General features: G+C 50.4%; 1 protein-coding gene across 4 annotated transcripts in view; it reads left to right on the top strand.

Moving 5' to 3' along the window:
• LOC311510502 (gametocyte-specific factor 1-like) overlaps positions 1-16,941 on the top strand; it is a 39,914-nt gene extending 22,973 nt beyond the window's left edge. For 3 of the 4 annotated variants that reach the window (XM_084610197.1, XM_084610196.1, XM_084610198.1), the window contains 6 exons: positions 2,735-2,832; positions 4,956-5,079; positions 6,714-6,803; positions 12,253-12,328; positions 16,137-16,228; positions 16,831-16,941. In XM_084610197.1, the coding sequence (XP_084466323.1) occupies positions 2,740-2,832; positions 4,956-5,079; positions 6,714-6,803; positions 12,253-12,328; positions 16,137-16,228; positions 16,831-16,841 (486 nt within the window). In that variant the 5' untranslated portion in view covers positions 2,735-2,739 and the 3' untranslated portion in view covers positions 16,842-16,941. Of the gene's footprint in view, positions 1-418; positions 440-2,734; positions 2,833-4,955; positions 5,080-6,713; positions 6,804-12,252; positions 12,329-16,136; positions 16,229-16,830 lie in introns of those variants that run through there. The other variant, XM_084610199.1, reaches the window with a different exon arrangement.
• The last annotated feature ends 206 nt before the right edge of the window (positions 16,942-17,147 follow it).

The following is a 17,147-nucleotide window of genomic DNA, read 5'->3' as shown; positions in this document are numbered from 1 at the left end:
AGCTCCTGCTGGGGAGCGGGGTCTGGGGCTTGCCCTGCTCCGGCTAGGGTGCTAGACCAAGGGCTGTGCCACGGGGCTCCTGGAAGCCATGGCATGACCCCGCTCCAGCTCCTACACATTCCTGTGGCCCCCTCCAGCACTCCAATGTGAGCTGCAGGGGCAGTGCCTGCCAATGGGGCAGCGTGCAGCCAGGGCCGGCTGTACATTTTTTGCCGCCTCAAGCAGCAAAGGAAAATGCCGCCGAAGAGGGAAGCGGAGGAGCTGTCGCTGGCGTGCCTCCGAAAGCTGCTGCAGTGCCGCCCTTTCCTGTTTGCCACCCAGGCACCTGCTTGCTAGGCTGGTGCCTAGAGCTGGCCCTCTGGGCAGCAGAGCTGCCCGGCCGCACCTCTCTGTAGGAGCTGGAGAGGGGACATGCTACTGCTTCTGGGAGCTGCTTGAGGTAAATGCTGCCTGGAGCCTGTACCCCTGAGCCTCTCCCCATGCCCCAGCCCTGATCCTCCTCCTGCTCTCCAAACCCTTCGATCCCACCCCAGAACCTGCACCTCAACCAGAGCCCTCACCCCCTCCTGCACCCCCAATTTTGTGAACATTCATGGCACACCATACAACTTCTCTTCCCCGATCTGGCCCTGAGGCCAGAAAGTTTGTCCACCCCTGGCCTAGCTCCAGCCTCTTTGGAACCCCACTTCAGGTAGTTGAAGGCTCCTATCAAATTCCCCCTCACTCTTCTCTTCAGACTAAATAAGCCCAGTTCCCTCAGCATCTCCTCATAAGTCATGTGCCCCAGCCCTCTAATAATTTTCGTTGCCCTCCGCTGGACTCTCACCAATTTGTCCATATCCCTTCTGCCGTGGGGGGGCCCAAAACTGGATGCAGTACTCCAGCTGTGACCTCACCAGTTCTGAATGTTTTCTTTCCGAGGCCCTGACAACATCCTATTAAACTCCACAGCCCTCTTGTACCACAACTGTTTTTCAGCATATAAAAGCCAAGACCAGCATTAGGGGGTAGCGAGCAGGGCAGCTGCCCAGGGCCCGGTGTCCTGTGAAGCCAAGTTGCTCAGGCTTCAGCTTTAGCCCTAGTTGGCAGGGCTTGGAGCCCCTGACTTCATCCCCCTGCAGAGGAGCTTTGGCTTTCTGAGTGCCAGCAAGTCTAATACCAGCCCTGCTTGTCGCCCCCCCCTCCCCCCAGGGGGCCCCAGACCCCTGGTTGAGAACCACTGCTGTAAGGCACTGGGGACCTGATCTGCCTTGCCTGGCCCCAGGCATTGATGTGACTAGCCCAGGATGGCAATGTGTGCTGGCTTTACACTGCTATGAGATGACAGCATGATTCACAAGACAGGTCTGGCCCTCTGTAAGCAGCATGGGTCTTGTTGGTGCTACTTTCATGGCTGTGTCCAGAGGCAAATCTACTGCTCGAGCTTGTCTGTGGAAGGAAATCCCCCCCCCCCCGAAAAAAAAAAACTAAGTTTTTGCCAGAGCCTTTGCTTTATCCTCAGAGATAATTGTGGGAGGGGGGGATAGAGCACTGAACTGGGACTCCACAGACCTGGACTCCTTTCCCAGTTCTGTCACTGGCCTGTTGGGTGACCTTGAGCAAGTCACTTCCCTTTTGTGTGCCTCCATTCCCTATCTGTAAAATGCTGCAGAGCACTCTGAAAGAATGAGGTATTTATTATGTTGGGGAGAGAGGGTCATTGACTGGCATAGCTATAATGGTATACCATTAGACTAGTCCTGCCAGTCAGCTTCCCAGTGTAGCCAAGCAACATTGCTCAAATGGAGCAGAATTCTCTTGATGCTTTGCACACACATTAGGGCTGAGCCCCACCGGGTGTCTCTGAAGAACACTCGGGCATCCTTCCCATGAAGAAAGCAGCACTTAACGCTCTGTAAACATTCGTCACTTGGCGACACACTGAAGACTGAGGTCTGGCCTACACTTAACTGAGGTGGCTGCAGCTAAGGTGCTGGAGGAGGTGGCTTTCCTGCAGTGACAGGAGGAGCCCATCTCTCAGTGTAGGCTGTGTCTGAGCTATGACGTTATGCCAGCATAATTACAGCATTGTGGCTACACTGCTGTAGACCAGTGGTTCTCAACCTATTTACCATCATGGGCCACATGTGTGGCTCACAATGTGTTTATGTGGGCCGCATCCAGTACTACCTGTATGGCCCTGAGGATGTCATATAGGCTGCAGCTCTGGGCTTATTGGGCCCTGCAGGTTCAAAGCCACTGCTATAGACCCTGTAGTGTAGACAAGCCCTTGCGCTTCAACAGCTGTCTGCATCCCCAGCTGGGTGCCAGCTGAAGTGTCAATATCTCTTGGTGAAAATCATTCTCCCAACCTTGCCTGCCTGCCAGCGTGTCTGGGATCACTTTGCCAGCTCCTGTGCCATCCCCATGGCAGGTGGGCAATACTACCAAGGCTTGTGGCCCTTGCCTTGAATCTATGGAGCCTGGTGTCTAACACCCCAGCTCCTGCAAATGTGACGCTAGGAGGATGCTGCTGGCCTTCAGTTACCTAAGGTCTAGCCTCAATGTAAGGGGGTGGCTGGCTCCTCACTGGGGTTCCTGGGTTGACCCTCTCCCAGTGCCCAAAGGAAAGGGGACAGTGAGTCTCAGGATCTTGATTTCTCACTGGCCCTTCCCCAAGGCCAATGAAGGTATCACCCCAGGCAGCCTACCCCTCTTTCTAGCCTCACTGTGTATTGTGTCTTCTGTTATGCAGGTGTGATGGATCCTGAGCGGCTCATCCCATGCCCCTATGACAAAAACCACCAGATCCGAGCCTCCAGGTTCCCCTACCACTTGGTCAAATGTAAAGAGGTAAGAGCAAGCTACCCAGTGGGACAGAGTCTGAGGTGCCCAGAGGGGAGATGGCCACCTGTCTCTGTTCCCTGCAAACTATTTTCCTCTGCCTCCAGTGCAAACTCAAAATGGGAAATGACTGCCTAGGAAGGAGCACTGCAGAAAAGGATCTGGGGTTTATAGTGGATCACAGACTAAATGAGTCACAATGTACTACTATTGCAAAAAAGCAAACATTATTCTGGGATGTAATGGCAGGAGTGTTGTAAGACAAAAGAAGTAATTCTTCACCTGTATTCAACATTAATAATGCCTGAGCTGGAGTATTGTGTCCCGTTCTAGGCCTCTCACTCCAGGGAGATGTAGACAAATTGGAGACAGTCCAGAGGAGAACAACAAAAGTGACTAAAGGTCTAAACATGACCTATAAGGAACAATTGAAAAAATTGAGTTTGTTTAGTCGGGGTGGCTAATAGGTCTTGAAGTAGGTAAAATTTGTTATAAAGAGCAGAGTGATCTACTCTCCTTATCCACTGAGGACTGAACAAGAAATAATGGGCTTATATTGCAGCAAGGGAGATTTAGGGATCATCTAGGGAGACTTTTAAGAACAGGTTAGATAAACACCTGGGATGGGCTAGATAATAGTTGGCCCTGACTCAATGCAGGGGACAGACTAGATGACCTACCTAGGTCCCTTCCAGACCTACGTTTATGTGAAACTCGCATTTGGGGCTTCTCTTAACTGCCCGGTTAACTCAGGTATTGCCCCTACCCTGGCTTCTGTCCATCCCCACAAACCCTCTGGCCCATGTGTGGAGGTGCTTCACACCTGGGTTAGCTGACCCCTGCTGGAGTAGGAGGGAGTCTGATTGCCTCTCTTGGTAATCTGCCCACTCTGCACTGAAGACCCAGACTGAACCTGATAGTCCTTTCATGCCTTCCTACAATTCACTGGGGGAAAACATCAGAGCAGCTCAGCTGAGAGCCTGCAGCTACACCTCCTCTCCCTCCTCTGTGGGCTGCCCCCACCCCCGAAAGTCTGAGCCTTGCATGAGTGAGTGTGGCCCCAGCAGCTTGGGCAGGGCTCTATGGTCTGGCTGTTTACCTGGGCTAGGCCAGCTCAACTGCTGATCACTTGAGTTATGTCTTCACTGCAGAGTTAACCCTTGGAGACACCCAGGCTCCAAAAGCTCCTGAACTTCAAGGCAACTTAGATCCAGGCCTGCCCTGTGTCACTAAGGGGCTCCAGTGCCTTAGTGAGGTTACACTAATGTCCCTTTAGGTTACTCTGGCTGCACAAAGGGGCCTGAAGTATGTGGAAATGGTCTCCTGGGAAAACGTCCTGTAAAGGGGCCTCCCTGGGTTGGGTGCTGGCTCCAAGCTAGCCCTGCTCCATGCCCGACATAGGGGACAGGTTGTGGCTGCATTGGGTGTAGCTAGAGTAGCTGTGCTATAGCTAGGCTCTGCTGCCCAGGGCCATGAGAAGTAGAGCAGCCCAAAGGTTGCTCTAATTTGCAGCAGCAAGGGCAGGAGCTGCTCAGTCCAAGTCTAGGGAGAGCTAAGGTAGCCTGAAGACCATTCCCCACCACTCCCCACCTCTTCCTGGACAGGGCTGGAGCAACCAAGAATCAAGTCCAAGAAATTCAGCACTGCTGCAGATGCCCCAGATTCCCTGCATGTACAGGTATGTCTATGCAGCAGCTAGGGGAGAGTCTCCTGGCCCAGGTAGATGAGCTTAGAGTAGTGGGGCTTGAGCTAGTGTGGCTAAAAATAGCAATGTGGATGTTGTGGCTTGGGCTCTTAAGCCCACTTCTCTCTGTAGGTTTGAGTCCAAGCTCCAGTCCCCACTATAGCATCCACACTGCTATTTTTAGCACACTACTTTGAGCACCGCTAGCTCAAGCCCATCTGTCCAGGCGGGAGGCTTGCTCCCAGCTGCAGTGTGTAGACATACTGAGTGGTGCTCTCTCACTAAGCACTCGGCAAGTCAACGCTTTGTTTCCAGCTCGCCAGTCTTCTGGCTCTGATGCATCCCTAGAGATACTGTCAGCTGCCTCCCCTTATAAGCACTGAGCAGAGGCCACGGCAGTACCTCCCTGCTGTCTCTGCATAGTGGCATCTTGTGGCTTCTCTTCCAGAATAACAAGAAAAGAGCCAAAGAGCTGGCCACGTGCCCCTACAATGCTCGCCACAGAGTCCCAAAGCAAGAGCTCCAGCTACACATCTCCACCTGCACGGACAGGGCGCCAGAGCTGTTCAGTGGTAAGCTTGGGGGAGGGAGCCAGTAGTCAGCAGGAGCATACATGTATTAAAGCAGGTGTGCTACCGACGTGACCTGCCCCAGCCTAGGGAGACTGCAAGGGAGTCTGGACAAGGGCGTCTTGCTCTGGACACCAACGCAAGCCCTGAGCAATCTGTAGCTCATGTGATGAGTGCAGAGTATGCTCACAACTACTGTAGGTGCACTTGCTCTGAGCAAGGCTGAGCGCTGTTACCCAGCACATCCCTCTGTACCATCGCAGGGCTGGGTATTGGCTGCAGGTGCTGGCTTAGCTGCACTGGTATAAATTGTGAACATGCAGGGTTTGCTCTAGTGGCTGAAGTCCCAGTGTAGAGTAGCACAAGCCCAGCCTGTCTTCATTAGCAGATTCTACAGGAGTTGGCTAGAAATCCCTTCCCCTCCCCAATGCCCATAGCCAGCTGTTCATAGCAGGCTAAGGAAGTATCCTCCTGACTAGCTGGGGGAAGTGCTCACTGCCTGGCACAGCAGGGGCAGGTCACCTGGCATCACTGAAGAGTTGTGGTGTCTACCGTCTGCTCACTGGGGTGGGAGCTGCTGACCACGGGGAGTGGGGGATAGCCTGCAAACCTGCATCCAGAGAGCAGAGCACTAGGAGCCAGCATTTCTGAAGTGCCCAATGCCAGGCTCAGGGTGTTGGGGGCCCTACTGAATGGCTAACTAGGTGCTTAGGAGAGCCAGTGGGGAATGTCAAGGAAGCATTTTTGTCAGAAAACCCTGATCTCCATGAACGCCTCGTGGGAAAGGGTTTTTTGGGCTTTGACACGGCAACTTGGAAAATCTGAGTCTGTTGGCTCTTGAAACAAGAAAATCCAGTTTCCGGTTCAAAATAACAGTTTGAAACTAATTGTAGTTAACATAGTCCAAGACCAAAACATTTTCACTTGAACCCAATTGGGGGAGGGGGGCTAGCTTTTGGGGGGGGAGGGTTGGATTTTTTGTTGTTGTTTTTACTTTTTGTCCTGCTTTGGGACAGGAAACTCACATTTCCTTGGGCAGGAATTGGCTTTCCTGTCCCAGCTGTGATGAGAACCTGGCCCCACAGCTATAATGAGAACTCTGGAGATCAGTGCATGTACTGAGCCCCATAGGGTCAATGGTATCAGCTCTGCGTGAGCCCTGTTTATTGCAGTGGAACCATATTGGCCCCATTGTGTAATGTCAGGGTGCTTGTGGGGAGTTCTCTGGCCTTTCCAGCTAGGCTTGTTGGAGCCAACACTTCTCAGCTTGTCAAGCTGTTTGGCTTTTAAAGGCTTCCCCATTCTGTGTGTGGCAGGAACCTGGGGGTGGATGAACTTGTGCCCTGGGGAACAAAGGCTGTCCAGCTGGCTGGAGTGAGCTGGGGCCACCACAGGAGAGCAGAGACCCTGGACGCACTTCAGTCTGACCTGAGCCTGGCTCTGAGGAGAGTTCAGAAAATCTCCCTCACTAAGGAGCATCTCCAGTTAAACATGGCCTCTGACCCCTTGTAATGCTGGGCCTCTGGCTAACAGAACTGAGCCCTGATCCACGTAGACAACCATGTTTCACTCTTAGATCAGCTACCCGGCTTCTTCTCTTCCTTCCAAGTCCTGTAACATGTCTCCTCTGCTTGCAGAGACCTCAACGAATTTCTGTCCCAAGAAGGAACAGAAAGAGGTGCCAAGATCCTGGCAGTGTCCCCCCTGCCTAGAGGACTGGGAGGCAGGTGAGTGTCAGTGAAGAAGCTGCCAATGATATCGGAGACATGCGGTACCTATGCCTTACAGGACTTGACTGAGGCTATGATTACACTGCAAGTGGTATAGTGTAGGTACTTACTGCAATAGTGGAAGGGGTTTTTCAGTCACTGTAACTAATCAACCCCCTCAAGGAGGCGGCTAGGTTCTTCCATTGACCTACCAGTGTCTATACCAGGGCTTAGGTTGGCTTAACTACATCTCTTGAGGGATGAACGTTTCACACTCCGAAGGGACGTAGCGAGGTTGGTGTATGTTTTAGGTGTAGACCAGGCCTTAGAGCATGAAACCACACACCATGCTGCCTTTAGCTTTACCAGTCACTACTATACCTTGTCTACACATGGAAGCTGACTGGCATAGCTATTGTGTGATGCAATGAATCAGTGATACTTCCCTGAGTATTTAAGAATCAGTGACTTCAATTCCAGAATAATTAGTGTACTTGATAAGCAAAGTAATCCTGGAATAAAATCATGCTTGTTAAGAAACTTGCTTGTTAAAATCATGCTTGTTAAGCCCCCATCTCATTTGGGCACTATCCCAGAATAGCTACTCTGGTCAACTCCCCTCTAAATAACCCAGTTTAGACCGCTGTAGGCTCTTCCTTTAAATAGGATTAAAGGTTTGGTGCTTGTGGTAGATAGTGTTTCACTCAACCAGTTTAACACATGCTAAAGTACAACTGCTTTGTCTTGACTAGTTAAACTAAGCTGTATAATGCAATACTTACCACATTTAAATGCTAAACAAGGTGTACAATGGGCAGGGGTGTGAGGGTGTGTGTGGTTAACATGTCAAAATCCTACTATGGCCAAAGCATGCTGTAGCTGACAAGGCTGTGTCTGTCTCCACTTGGGGAATTTGGGGGGCACTGGCAGGGCCCCCCGCCTTGCCCCTGCTGAGCTCCCACAGCTTCAGTATTGTTGGAATTTGCATCAAGGCTCTGGGGCTGCAGGTTTAATATGGTGGTACTTTGTTTCCAGCTGCTGAGGTTTCTCCTGTGCCCAGGTCCTGCTGTTTTATCCAAAGCAGTGGAGTTGCAGGGAGGAGATTCCCATAGCATGGACAAGGCCAGATCCCTGCTGCTAAAATCAGTGAGAGCAACCATTGGCTCCTCCGGGGCAGGACTGAGCCCTCCTGCTGGCTCTTGCATAAGTAGTTAACCCATTTCAAGGGACCATTCATGGTGAAGTGGCCTGTTAACACCTCTCCAGTCATGGGAGGTGGGGAGAGTTGTGAGCGGATTATAGATTACTGTACAAAACCATAAATCCAGTGTCTAAAAATCATGGATTGAAGAATGTCTAGCAAAGTTAGGAATTTCAGCTTTCAGGCTTGTCTTTTCCAGGGGTTGTGCAGGCTTCACCTGAGGACAGGGACGGAGAGGCCAGCTATAGAGGGCTTGCCTACACTGGCAACGTTACAGTGCTGCAGCAGTTCTCTAACATGGCTTGTGTAGTCGCAGCTCAGCTCAGCACAGCACTCAGGGAGCACTCTCCCCGGGCTCTAAACCACCTCCACAAGGGGCACGGCTCCAGGCACGGGTGCGCTGTCCGTACTGACACATTACAGTGCTGACACTTGCAGCGCTGTAGGGGGGGGTGTTTTTTCTCACCCCTGAGTGAGACCGTGGCAGGGCTGTAAAATGCCAGTGTAGACCAGCCCAGAGTGATTGTTTTGTGAAAAGTGTTTGCCCGCAGGTAAAAGGGTGTTCTTGTCTTATTTTCCTGTCAGAGGTCATTCGATAGCGTAGCAATTGGCTGGCTGGCTTCACCCACGTTGTTGTTGGCATTTAGTGCCCTGGATGAGGTACACCACACGTTGATAGGTATGTATACAACCATGGATCTTGAAAGTGGAGCCATGTATGTTGGTTTTGCAACTGTTAAAGCAGCAGCAGACCCTGCTCTGAGTTGGTGTCCTGGTCTGTGGGGAGCTTGCTTCTGATGATCTTGGAGAGGCTGGGGAGTTGTCTGAAGACCAGAAAATGGGGTTCAGGAAAGATTTATTTCAGAGAGGTCCCCACTGAGTATGGGTTATAGTTAGAATTTTAGGACTGGAAGAGACCTCAAGAGGTCTTTGAGTGCAGTCCCCTGCACTCAAGGCAAGACTAAGTATTACCTAGACCATCCCTGACAGGTGTTTTGACATCTTTAAGAGCAGGTTAGACAATGACCGGGATTCCACAACCTCCCTAGACAATCTATTCCAGTGCTTAACTTCCTGTCAGGGCAGTCTTTTCCCCTATGGCTAACCTAAATCTCTCTTACTGCTATTTAAGCCCATTGCTTCTTGGCCTATCTTCAGAAGTTAGAGGACAACTTTTTTCCCTTCCTTGTAACAACCTTTTATGTACTTGAAAACTTATGTCCCGCCTCAGTCTTTTCTCTCTGGACTAAACAAACCCAATTTTTCTTTTTCAATCTTCCCTTATAGGTAAGGCTATGGTTTAGTCACTGGTATTTTTTAGTAAGTCATTGACAGGTCATGGGCCATGAACAAAGTCACATCCCTTGACCTGTCCATGACTTGTCCTGTACCCCTGACTAAATCTTGGGAGTGCCAGGGGTGCTGGGGCAGGGAACCATGGCCAATGGGAGCTGCAAGGGCAGTGCCTGCAGGTGGAGGCAGTGCACAGAGGTAGAAGCTGAGGGACATGTTGCTGCTTCCAGGGAGCCCCCCTCCCCACAGGTAAGCATCACCCAGAGCCCTCACCTCCTCTCACCCAAATGGCTCCTCCTGCTGTTGGGTGGGGTGTGGCCCAAGACTGACCCAGCAGCAACTAGTGCAACTGTCCCGGACTGAGTTGCTCAGTCAGCCCCAGAGCCAGACACACTGGCTGCTGCAGAAGTCACGGAGGTCATGGAATCCATGACTCTGACAAACTCACAGCTTTACTCATAGGCAGGGTTATTTATTTTTTTTCCATCCATGTGTAGAATACATTTTTGTTATATGCACCGAGGTATGTGTGGATGTGCGCCACCAGTAGAAACAAACCTAGTTTGTTCTTTTTTAATATAATTTGCCATAGGGGTAATTACTCCAGCAAGGACAGGTTAAGCATTTTAGAACTCGCTACTCAAACTACCATTTACTTCAAACCATTTCTCCAGTTTGTCCAGATCATTTTGAATTTTAATCATATCCTCCAAAGCACTTGCAACCCCTCCTAGCTTGGTATCATCAGCAAACTTTATACATGTGCTCTGTGTGCCAGTTTGATACCCAATATGGATTCCAGTGTGAGGCAGCAGGGGTGTGCAGTTGAGCTGGGGGGAGGGGATATTTCTGTATTGAAGCAGGTTCTCTTGGAGTATTTGGGTGTCCCATTCCATGATGGGGGAGCTACTTCTCTAGAGTGTCCTTCTTTGGTAAAGGCAGTTTTCAGTATGTTAAGGTGTATATATCCAGGACTTGCTCCTTGGAACATATTCTGTGGTATCTTAACATCTACCCGTAGATAATGGTTTTTGTTTTTGGTTTTTTTGGCACCCAAATAGCCTGAGAACCTGCTTCAATAGGGAAATAAAACACCCCGTCTGACCATACACCCCTAGTTGTCACCTGCCACCCCATACTGCAATCCAAACCAGTACAACACCTACCAGGTAGGGACCCCTCCTGAAAGATCTCTCCTGAACCCCTTCTTCTGCAGCTCCAAGCTAATCTGAAGCAAGGTCCCCACAGACAGAACACACCAACCCAAAGCAGCACCAGTCCCATCTAGAACAACAGATGCAAAACTTGTAGATACATTTCCACTGCTACAGTAATCAAACCCCCTCCCCCCCAACACCTCTTTCAAAATCCAGGGTGGGCCTTCACATGCCTGTCAGATAATGCGGTGTACTAAATGCCCCAATAACTATGGGGGTGAAACTGGTCAGACCATCACTGTGCTCTCAAATGAACTCTCTCTGAAAATTGTTCACCTACAGGTGAGAGGATGTTTTTGTCTTAACATTTTTCTAAGTACTCACTCTATCTGACCTCTCAGTCCTTATCCTCAAAGGAAACCTGCACACACCCTTCAAAAGACAGGCTGGAGAGCTTAAATTCCTAACTTTGCTAGACATTAAAAATCATGAACTGAAGAGAGACTGGATTTATGTATCAGAGGGGTAGCCATGTTAGTCTGTATCCACAAAAACAATGAGTCTGGTGGCACCCTAAGGACTAACAGATTTATTTGGGCATAAGCTTTCATGGGTTTTAATAATTAAAAAAAAAATCCCACTTCGGATGCATGGAGGTAAAAATTAGAGACAGGCATAAATGTACTGAGATATGAGGAGAAGGGAGTTATTTTACAAGTGGAGAACCAACTCCCTCCTCTTCATATCTCAGTATATCTATGCCTGCATCTGTAATTTTCACTCCATGCATCTGAAATAGGACTGTTTTGGTTTTTTAACCCATGAAAGCTTGGTCTTTAAGATGCCCCTAGACTCCTCACTCGATTTATGGCTTATTACAACAATCTGTAACCAACTAACAATCCCGCCCGCCCCAATGATTGGAGGGGTTTTAACAATTCACTTCACATTGAATGGTCCCTTTGTTTAGAATATGCCATCTGTTCCATTTGTGTTTAGCTGTGATGTTCTGAGTACCGTTCCCAGCCCTGAAGATGAGCTCTTTGTGGTTCCAAAGTTTCTCTCACCAACTGATATTGATCCAATAAGAGATCGCCTCCCCTACCCCATCTCTCTCATCCTGGGACAGACACTGCTACACCAACACTGCAAACATCTCTGGAGTTGTCAGCCTTGTGGTCAGGAAAAGTCTCTTGCAAACAAGCCTATATCCTGCTCCAACCCTCTGGCAGGCCCCAGCCCTATCAACTGCAAACTTAACTGTTGTGCAGGTATAAAACCTCTCTGGGCTGTTACTGAGGGCCTGAGCATGTTAACCCTTCAGGGTGTTGGCAATGCTCCCAAATCCCAAGAGAACCCCTTTCACCAGACCGGCTAGCACCTTGGCATTGTGGTTCCTCTGCTTGTCCAAGCCCCTTATAACTCAGGAGGGCAGCAGGATCAGGGCTAGCACAGTGGGCATTCATAATAACGGCCATACTGGGTCAAACCAATGTTCCATCTAGCCCAGTATCTGGTCTTCTGACAGTGGCCAGCACCAGCTGCTTCAGAGGTGGTGAACAGAACAGGTCAACTTCCAAGTGGGCCACTTCCAGCAGTTAGAGGCTTAGGACACCCAGAGCATGGAGTTACATTTTCCTTCTGAAGCACAACTAAGGAGAACTCTGGAACAGGATCTGTTCCAAGTAAGTGGGCTGGGGAGAGAGCAGGGCCAATGGCCTCCTGTTCATGTGATCTGTGGGTGTAGAGTCTTGGTGTGTTTAAACCTATCCAGTAGCCTTTCATTGTGCACTCACACTAAGCTTTTCCTCCTCAGAGGCAGATGAGTCTGCTGCCACTTCTCCTTTTGTTATTGGCTTCAAGGCAAACTGCACCTTAAGCGCAAGTCAAAGGTAAGAGCTAACTCTCCTTTCATGTGTTCTAGCAGCCACTTTGCACCCCTTTGGGAAAAGAGGGTCACCGATCATGCCGGGTCCCCCACTGGCGTGACTGTCCCAGCTCTACTGGCATCAACAGCTATGGCACTGGCGGTGCTGCTAACTTGGGTAACTATATTGAAGGCTCATGAACCTTGGTGGCTTTTTTTGTAAAGCCCCACAGCTGGGAAGCCGAGAATGATTTCAAACAGGTGTCTAGCCCTCCTGGTTGAGAGAAAAGGTTGAAAAAGTCTGTGTAAGCCTAAATGCTACATAACCAGCAGACAAAGAAACCAACTCCCAAGATTTCATGGGGTTTTGGGGCCTGACTTTTAGGTTGGTTTGTGTTTTAACACTTGTGGCTGGCCACACTGTCTGGCCAACTGGGTTCTTGCCCTTCTAATAACTCCGTGCACTCCTGCAATAGTCACTCTTGGATTCTGCCGTTCTAGTTGGGTGACCAGAAATCTAACAGAACTTCACTAGAAATACCCCTGCAATACCCAAGGCTGTTGTCAGGGTTCCCTTCCCACTCTGAACTCTGGGGTACAGTTGCAGGGACCCGCGTGAATGACCCCCAAGCTTATTTCTACGAGCTTGGATTTGTGCCTTGAGGAATTTTTAACCTCTTTCGTCCTTGGACAGTATGCTGCCACCACCAAGTGATTTAAGCAAACATTCAGGGAGGGCCACTTGGAGCCCTTACACCCCCTTTCCTGGGGAGGTTTGAGAATAATATCCTAACCAATTGGTTACAAAGTGAGCACAGATCAACCACCCCTCCCCCCAGGTCTTAGGACACTGAAAATAAATCAGGTTCTTAAAAGAAGAACTTTATTTAGAGAAAAGGTAAAAGAATCACCTCTGTAAAATCAGGATGGAAGAACTTTACAGGGTAACAAAAGATTCACAAACACAGAGGAACTCCGTCTAGGCTTAGTTCAAAGTTACAAAAAACAGAAATAAACCTCCCTCTAGCAAAGGGAAAATTCACAAGCTAAAACAAAAGATAATCTAACATTCCTTGCCTGGGTTTACTTACTATTTTTATAATATTAGACTGGTTCAGGATTGGTTGGAGAAAATAGATTTTTTTTTTTTTTTTTTTTTTTTTTTTTTGGCCTGGCCCTCTCAGTACCAGGAGAGACAGAACACCCAACAAATCCTCCCCCTCCCCAGATTGGTCCTTTTGGTCAGGTGCCAACCAGGTTATTTGAGCTTCTTAACCCCTTACAGGTAAGGAGGAATTCTAGGCTACCCTTAGCTGTATGGTTATGGCAGCTGTAATTGGCCTGCTTCTGCTCATGTTACACCTGAACAGCGTGACTAACGGCTGTAGATTGCAGGAGTGTAACTGAGGTCAGAACTGGGCCCAGGGGTGAAAGCAAGTCTAGGGACTTACCAGTACAGGGCTGGGCTGGGGCTGGCTCTGGCCCCCGGAAGGGGTGGGGCCTCAGGTGGAAGGGGTGGGGCTGCGGGAGGTCAGAGCCACAGCCAGCCCACCCTGTACCGGCAAGTGCCTTCTTCCCCCTCCCCAGGGTAACAGCAGCAGCCGGGGCCTCTGGCAGCTGTTTAAAGGGCCCGGGGCGGTAGCGGCAGCCTGGGCCCTTTAAATTGTCCCCAGAGCCCTGCCGCCAGGTCTCCAGGGACAGCGCTCCAGCTGCCGCTACCACCCCGGGCCCTTTAAATCGCTGCCCCAGCCCCACTGCCACTACCCCAGGGCTCCGGCAGCAGAGCTCTGGCAGAAATTTAAAGGACCGGGGGCTCCACCCACTGCTGGGAGCCGCAAGCCCTTTAAATCCAGCCTGGGGAAGCTGATCCACCCTGGTACAGCCCACCGGCTCTTGGCGGTGCACTGTACCAGGGCGTACCGGCTTACTTTCACCTCTGACTGGCCCATTACATGGCTCTGCTGAGCATAAATGGAGCCACCAAGAGAACTGCTTGGAGACTCCTGCCTGAGTCAGAGAGCCACTAGCCCCATAAGTCTTGGCCCCATCTGTGACATTTTTTCCCCAAGTGGGAAAATGGAGGTCATGTGACTGGGTCATGTGACCCACCAGTGCAGTCTCTGTGATAGGTAAGGAAAAGTTCTGGGGAAGCTGCAGAGAAGAAGATGGCTCCAGCTGGGTAGGACTGGGAGCGGCCTGCCAAGGCCAGAAAGGCCTGTGAGTGGTGTGATCCAAACCTTTAAAATATATGCACTCTTGCCTGGGGCTTGGAGGACTCTGTTTTTGGAGCTGTTTGTGCTAAGTCAGCCTCAGTAAGGGCGTAACCGGCTAGGAGAGCCTCTGTGAAACCACTGAGGAGCCCTGAGGAAAGGGACACTGAAGGTGGCCATGCCGGAGGCAGCAACCCTATTAGAAATACCTGCTGTGTTCCCTTCGCTACATGTGCACGAGAGGGGAAGCCCAGCCCAGTTTCTGTTCCTTTGGATCTGTCTGGGCCAGAGTCTGTAAAATTCCATTAGCAATTTCACAGACATCCTGGAGCATCTCCTAGCTTGTGCCCATGTAACTGAGAGCACCGGGGCTCCTTGGTCCTTAACCCTTCTCGTGGCTCAGGGCTTGTCTTCATGTACAGCACTACAGCTGTAGCGCTTTAGTGAAGACACTCCTGTGCCAATGGGAGGGCGTAGCTAATCCACCTCCCCAGGAGGCAGTTGCTATGTCGATGGGAGGAGCCCTCTTGTCAACCCAGCATGGCCTACCTGAGGGGCTAGGGCGGTATAGCTACATGGCTCAGGGGGAGGGGCGTACACCTGGCCTTGGACAATGCAGTGTGGCGAGTTACCAAGCTCTTGAACCCTGGCAGTTACAGGGGCACGAGGGGCAGGGGATCCAGAGTTCAGTGGAATGGAAGCCACGCTGTAGCTTTGGGGGACAAATGACTGAACACCAGAGATGTGGGGGGATCTTGCTGTAAGTGAAATGTTACCTAAGGGAAGGCAGGTTGAGTTCCAAGGCAAGACTGGATATGCAGGAGCAGTCAGCTGTTGGCTACTTCACCCTGAAATCCTTGCTTTGTGAGTGGAACCTGTCCTGCTCCTTCTCCCGTTTAACACATGGCTGGTACCCCATGGCAGCAGGAAATGCTGACTTATGCCAGCTAATGTAAATGCATTTTCTAAGCGGGATCAGAGTGGTGGTAGCACCTGGGGACGTCAGATGGGGAGCAGGACCCCGCTGTGCCAGGCAAACAAGCCAAGACTGTTTATGCCCCAGAGATCTCATGATCCAGACACTATGGGCACGTTCTCCACAAACCCTTCTGGCCTGGAGTAAAATCCAGGCAGGTGCCTCAACAGCTGCTGTTTGCCAAGGTGGGAGGGAGCCATCCTTCATGTGGGCTGCACTGGGAAGGCACATGGCAGCTTACAACCAATGCATTGCCCCTGCCCTGGGGACGAGACTTGCCTGTTACCAGGGGTATTATGGGGAAACAATCCAGTGCACGCTGGCATGGAATGTCATAGACACACACTACCGGGAAAGCCCAGCTGGCAGAAGGGGGACCCTCAAGCACACACAGGTAGCAGATCCCAGGGAATGCTATGGGGTTCTATTTAGAACTGGCCTTCAGAGCTGGGTAACCAGGACTAAAGTGGGGACATGCTGACAAGTCTCTTCAGCTAGCTGCATGTGGCACTGGGAGTGGGGCTTATGGAGGCAGTCCCATGATGCAGGCATGTCCTGTGGACTATCTGGCAGTCTGAGATGGGCCATGCTAACTCCTCATCCTGGTGTATATACTAACTCCTCTCCGTTTCCATCTCATTGTCCAGTCTTGGTGAGACAGGCTGGGATGGAAACCAGCAGATGCAGGCCGGGAGCACCTCAGCAGCATGGACTCCAAAAGGTCACTCCTGGAGAAAAGGTACAAGGCAGGGGCACCATGGGAGTGGGACTAAACTATTCTAACTGTCTGGGAGGTGGGGAAGGGTCATAACTTGATGTTTCAGAAGCTGGTCATAAGACCCTGCATGTCCCAGCTGCACTGGGTCAGCCCTGGGTCTTACTGTACTTATGTCTTGGGCATGTCTTGTACTCATCTAGGACATTTGCTGACCGATCTCTGAAGGGAAGAAACCTCTTTATTTCTACTTCCACTAGTTACTAAGGTACTTGCTCAAGGCACATGCTTTCATGAGCAGAACGTGTCCTGTAGCTGGGAGCCAACAATCCCATGGAAAGAGGGAGAAGTGAAACAAAGATACCAAATGAGGGTAGAGGCTAGCAAAGCTGCTTCCTGCCCAAAGTGAATATTACTGAACCAGTGTCACTTCCTGAAAGCTTGGTGTCCTAGAGGACTTTCCTCCACTGCTAGAAATGGGCTGATGTTTTTGAGTCAGAAGCTCTTTGGGGGGGGCTAAAAAGTGCTTCCTTGTATAAGTAACATTTGACCCTAAGGCCTGCTTATAAACATAGTACCTTTCCCCCACCTGTATTTTGTCTCAATTCCTGGCTCTTTCTCTGCAGGCTCTCTGTGAGGCTCTTGCTATGGGAAGGTGCAGCCTGGAGAGGAGTTGAAGAAGCTTTTAAACTTAAATATTTTTAAACTTGTTCTTAGTGTCCAGACTGAAAAATAAAACTTCCCTTTGTATAAACAGTGTGGTGTTGTGTTCTGCACTCTGAGAAGAGACCATATTGATGGTCTGACAAGTGCCACATTAACCCTTCTGGAAAGTGGATTTCCCATCTACTCTTCCTTCCCAACAGAGGTGGTTTGGATGGCATGAACCCTTCATCGCCTATGAGGAGCAATTAATAAGTCTAGGACTTTTCAGCTTGGAAAA

The sequence above is a fragment of the Lepidochelys olivacea genome (genome assembly GCF_965140295.1).
Source record: "Lepidochelys olivacea isolate rLepOli2 genome assembly, chromosome: 20".
Classification (NCBI taxonomy): Eukaryota; Metazoa; Chordata; order Testudines; family Cheloniidae; genus Lepidochelys; species Lepidochelys olivacea.
The sequence above is the reverse complement of the archived record's forward strand: the minus strand, read 5'-3'. Positions and strand labels throughout refer to the sequence as shown.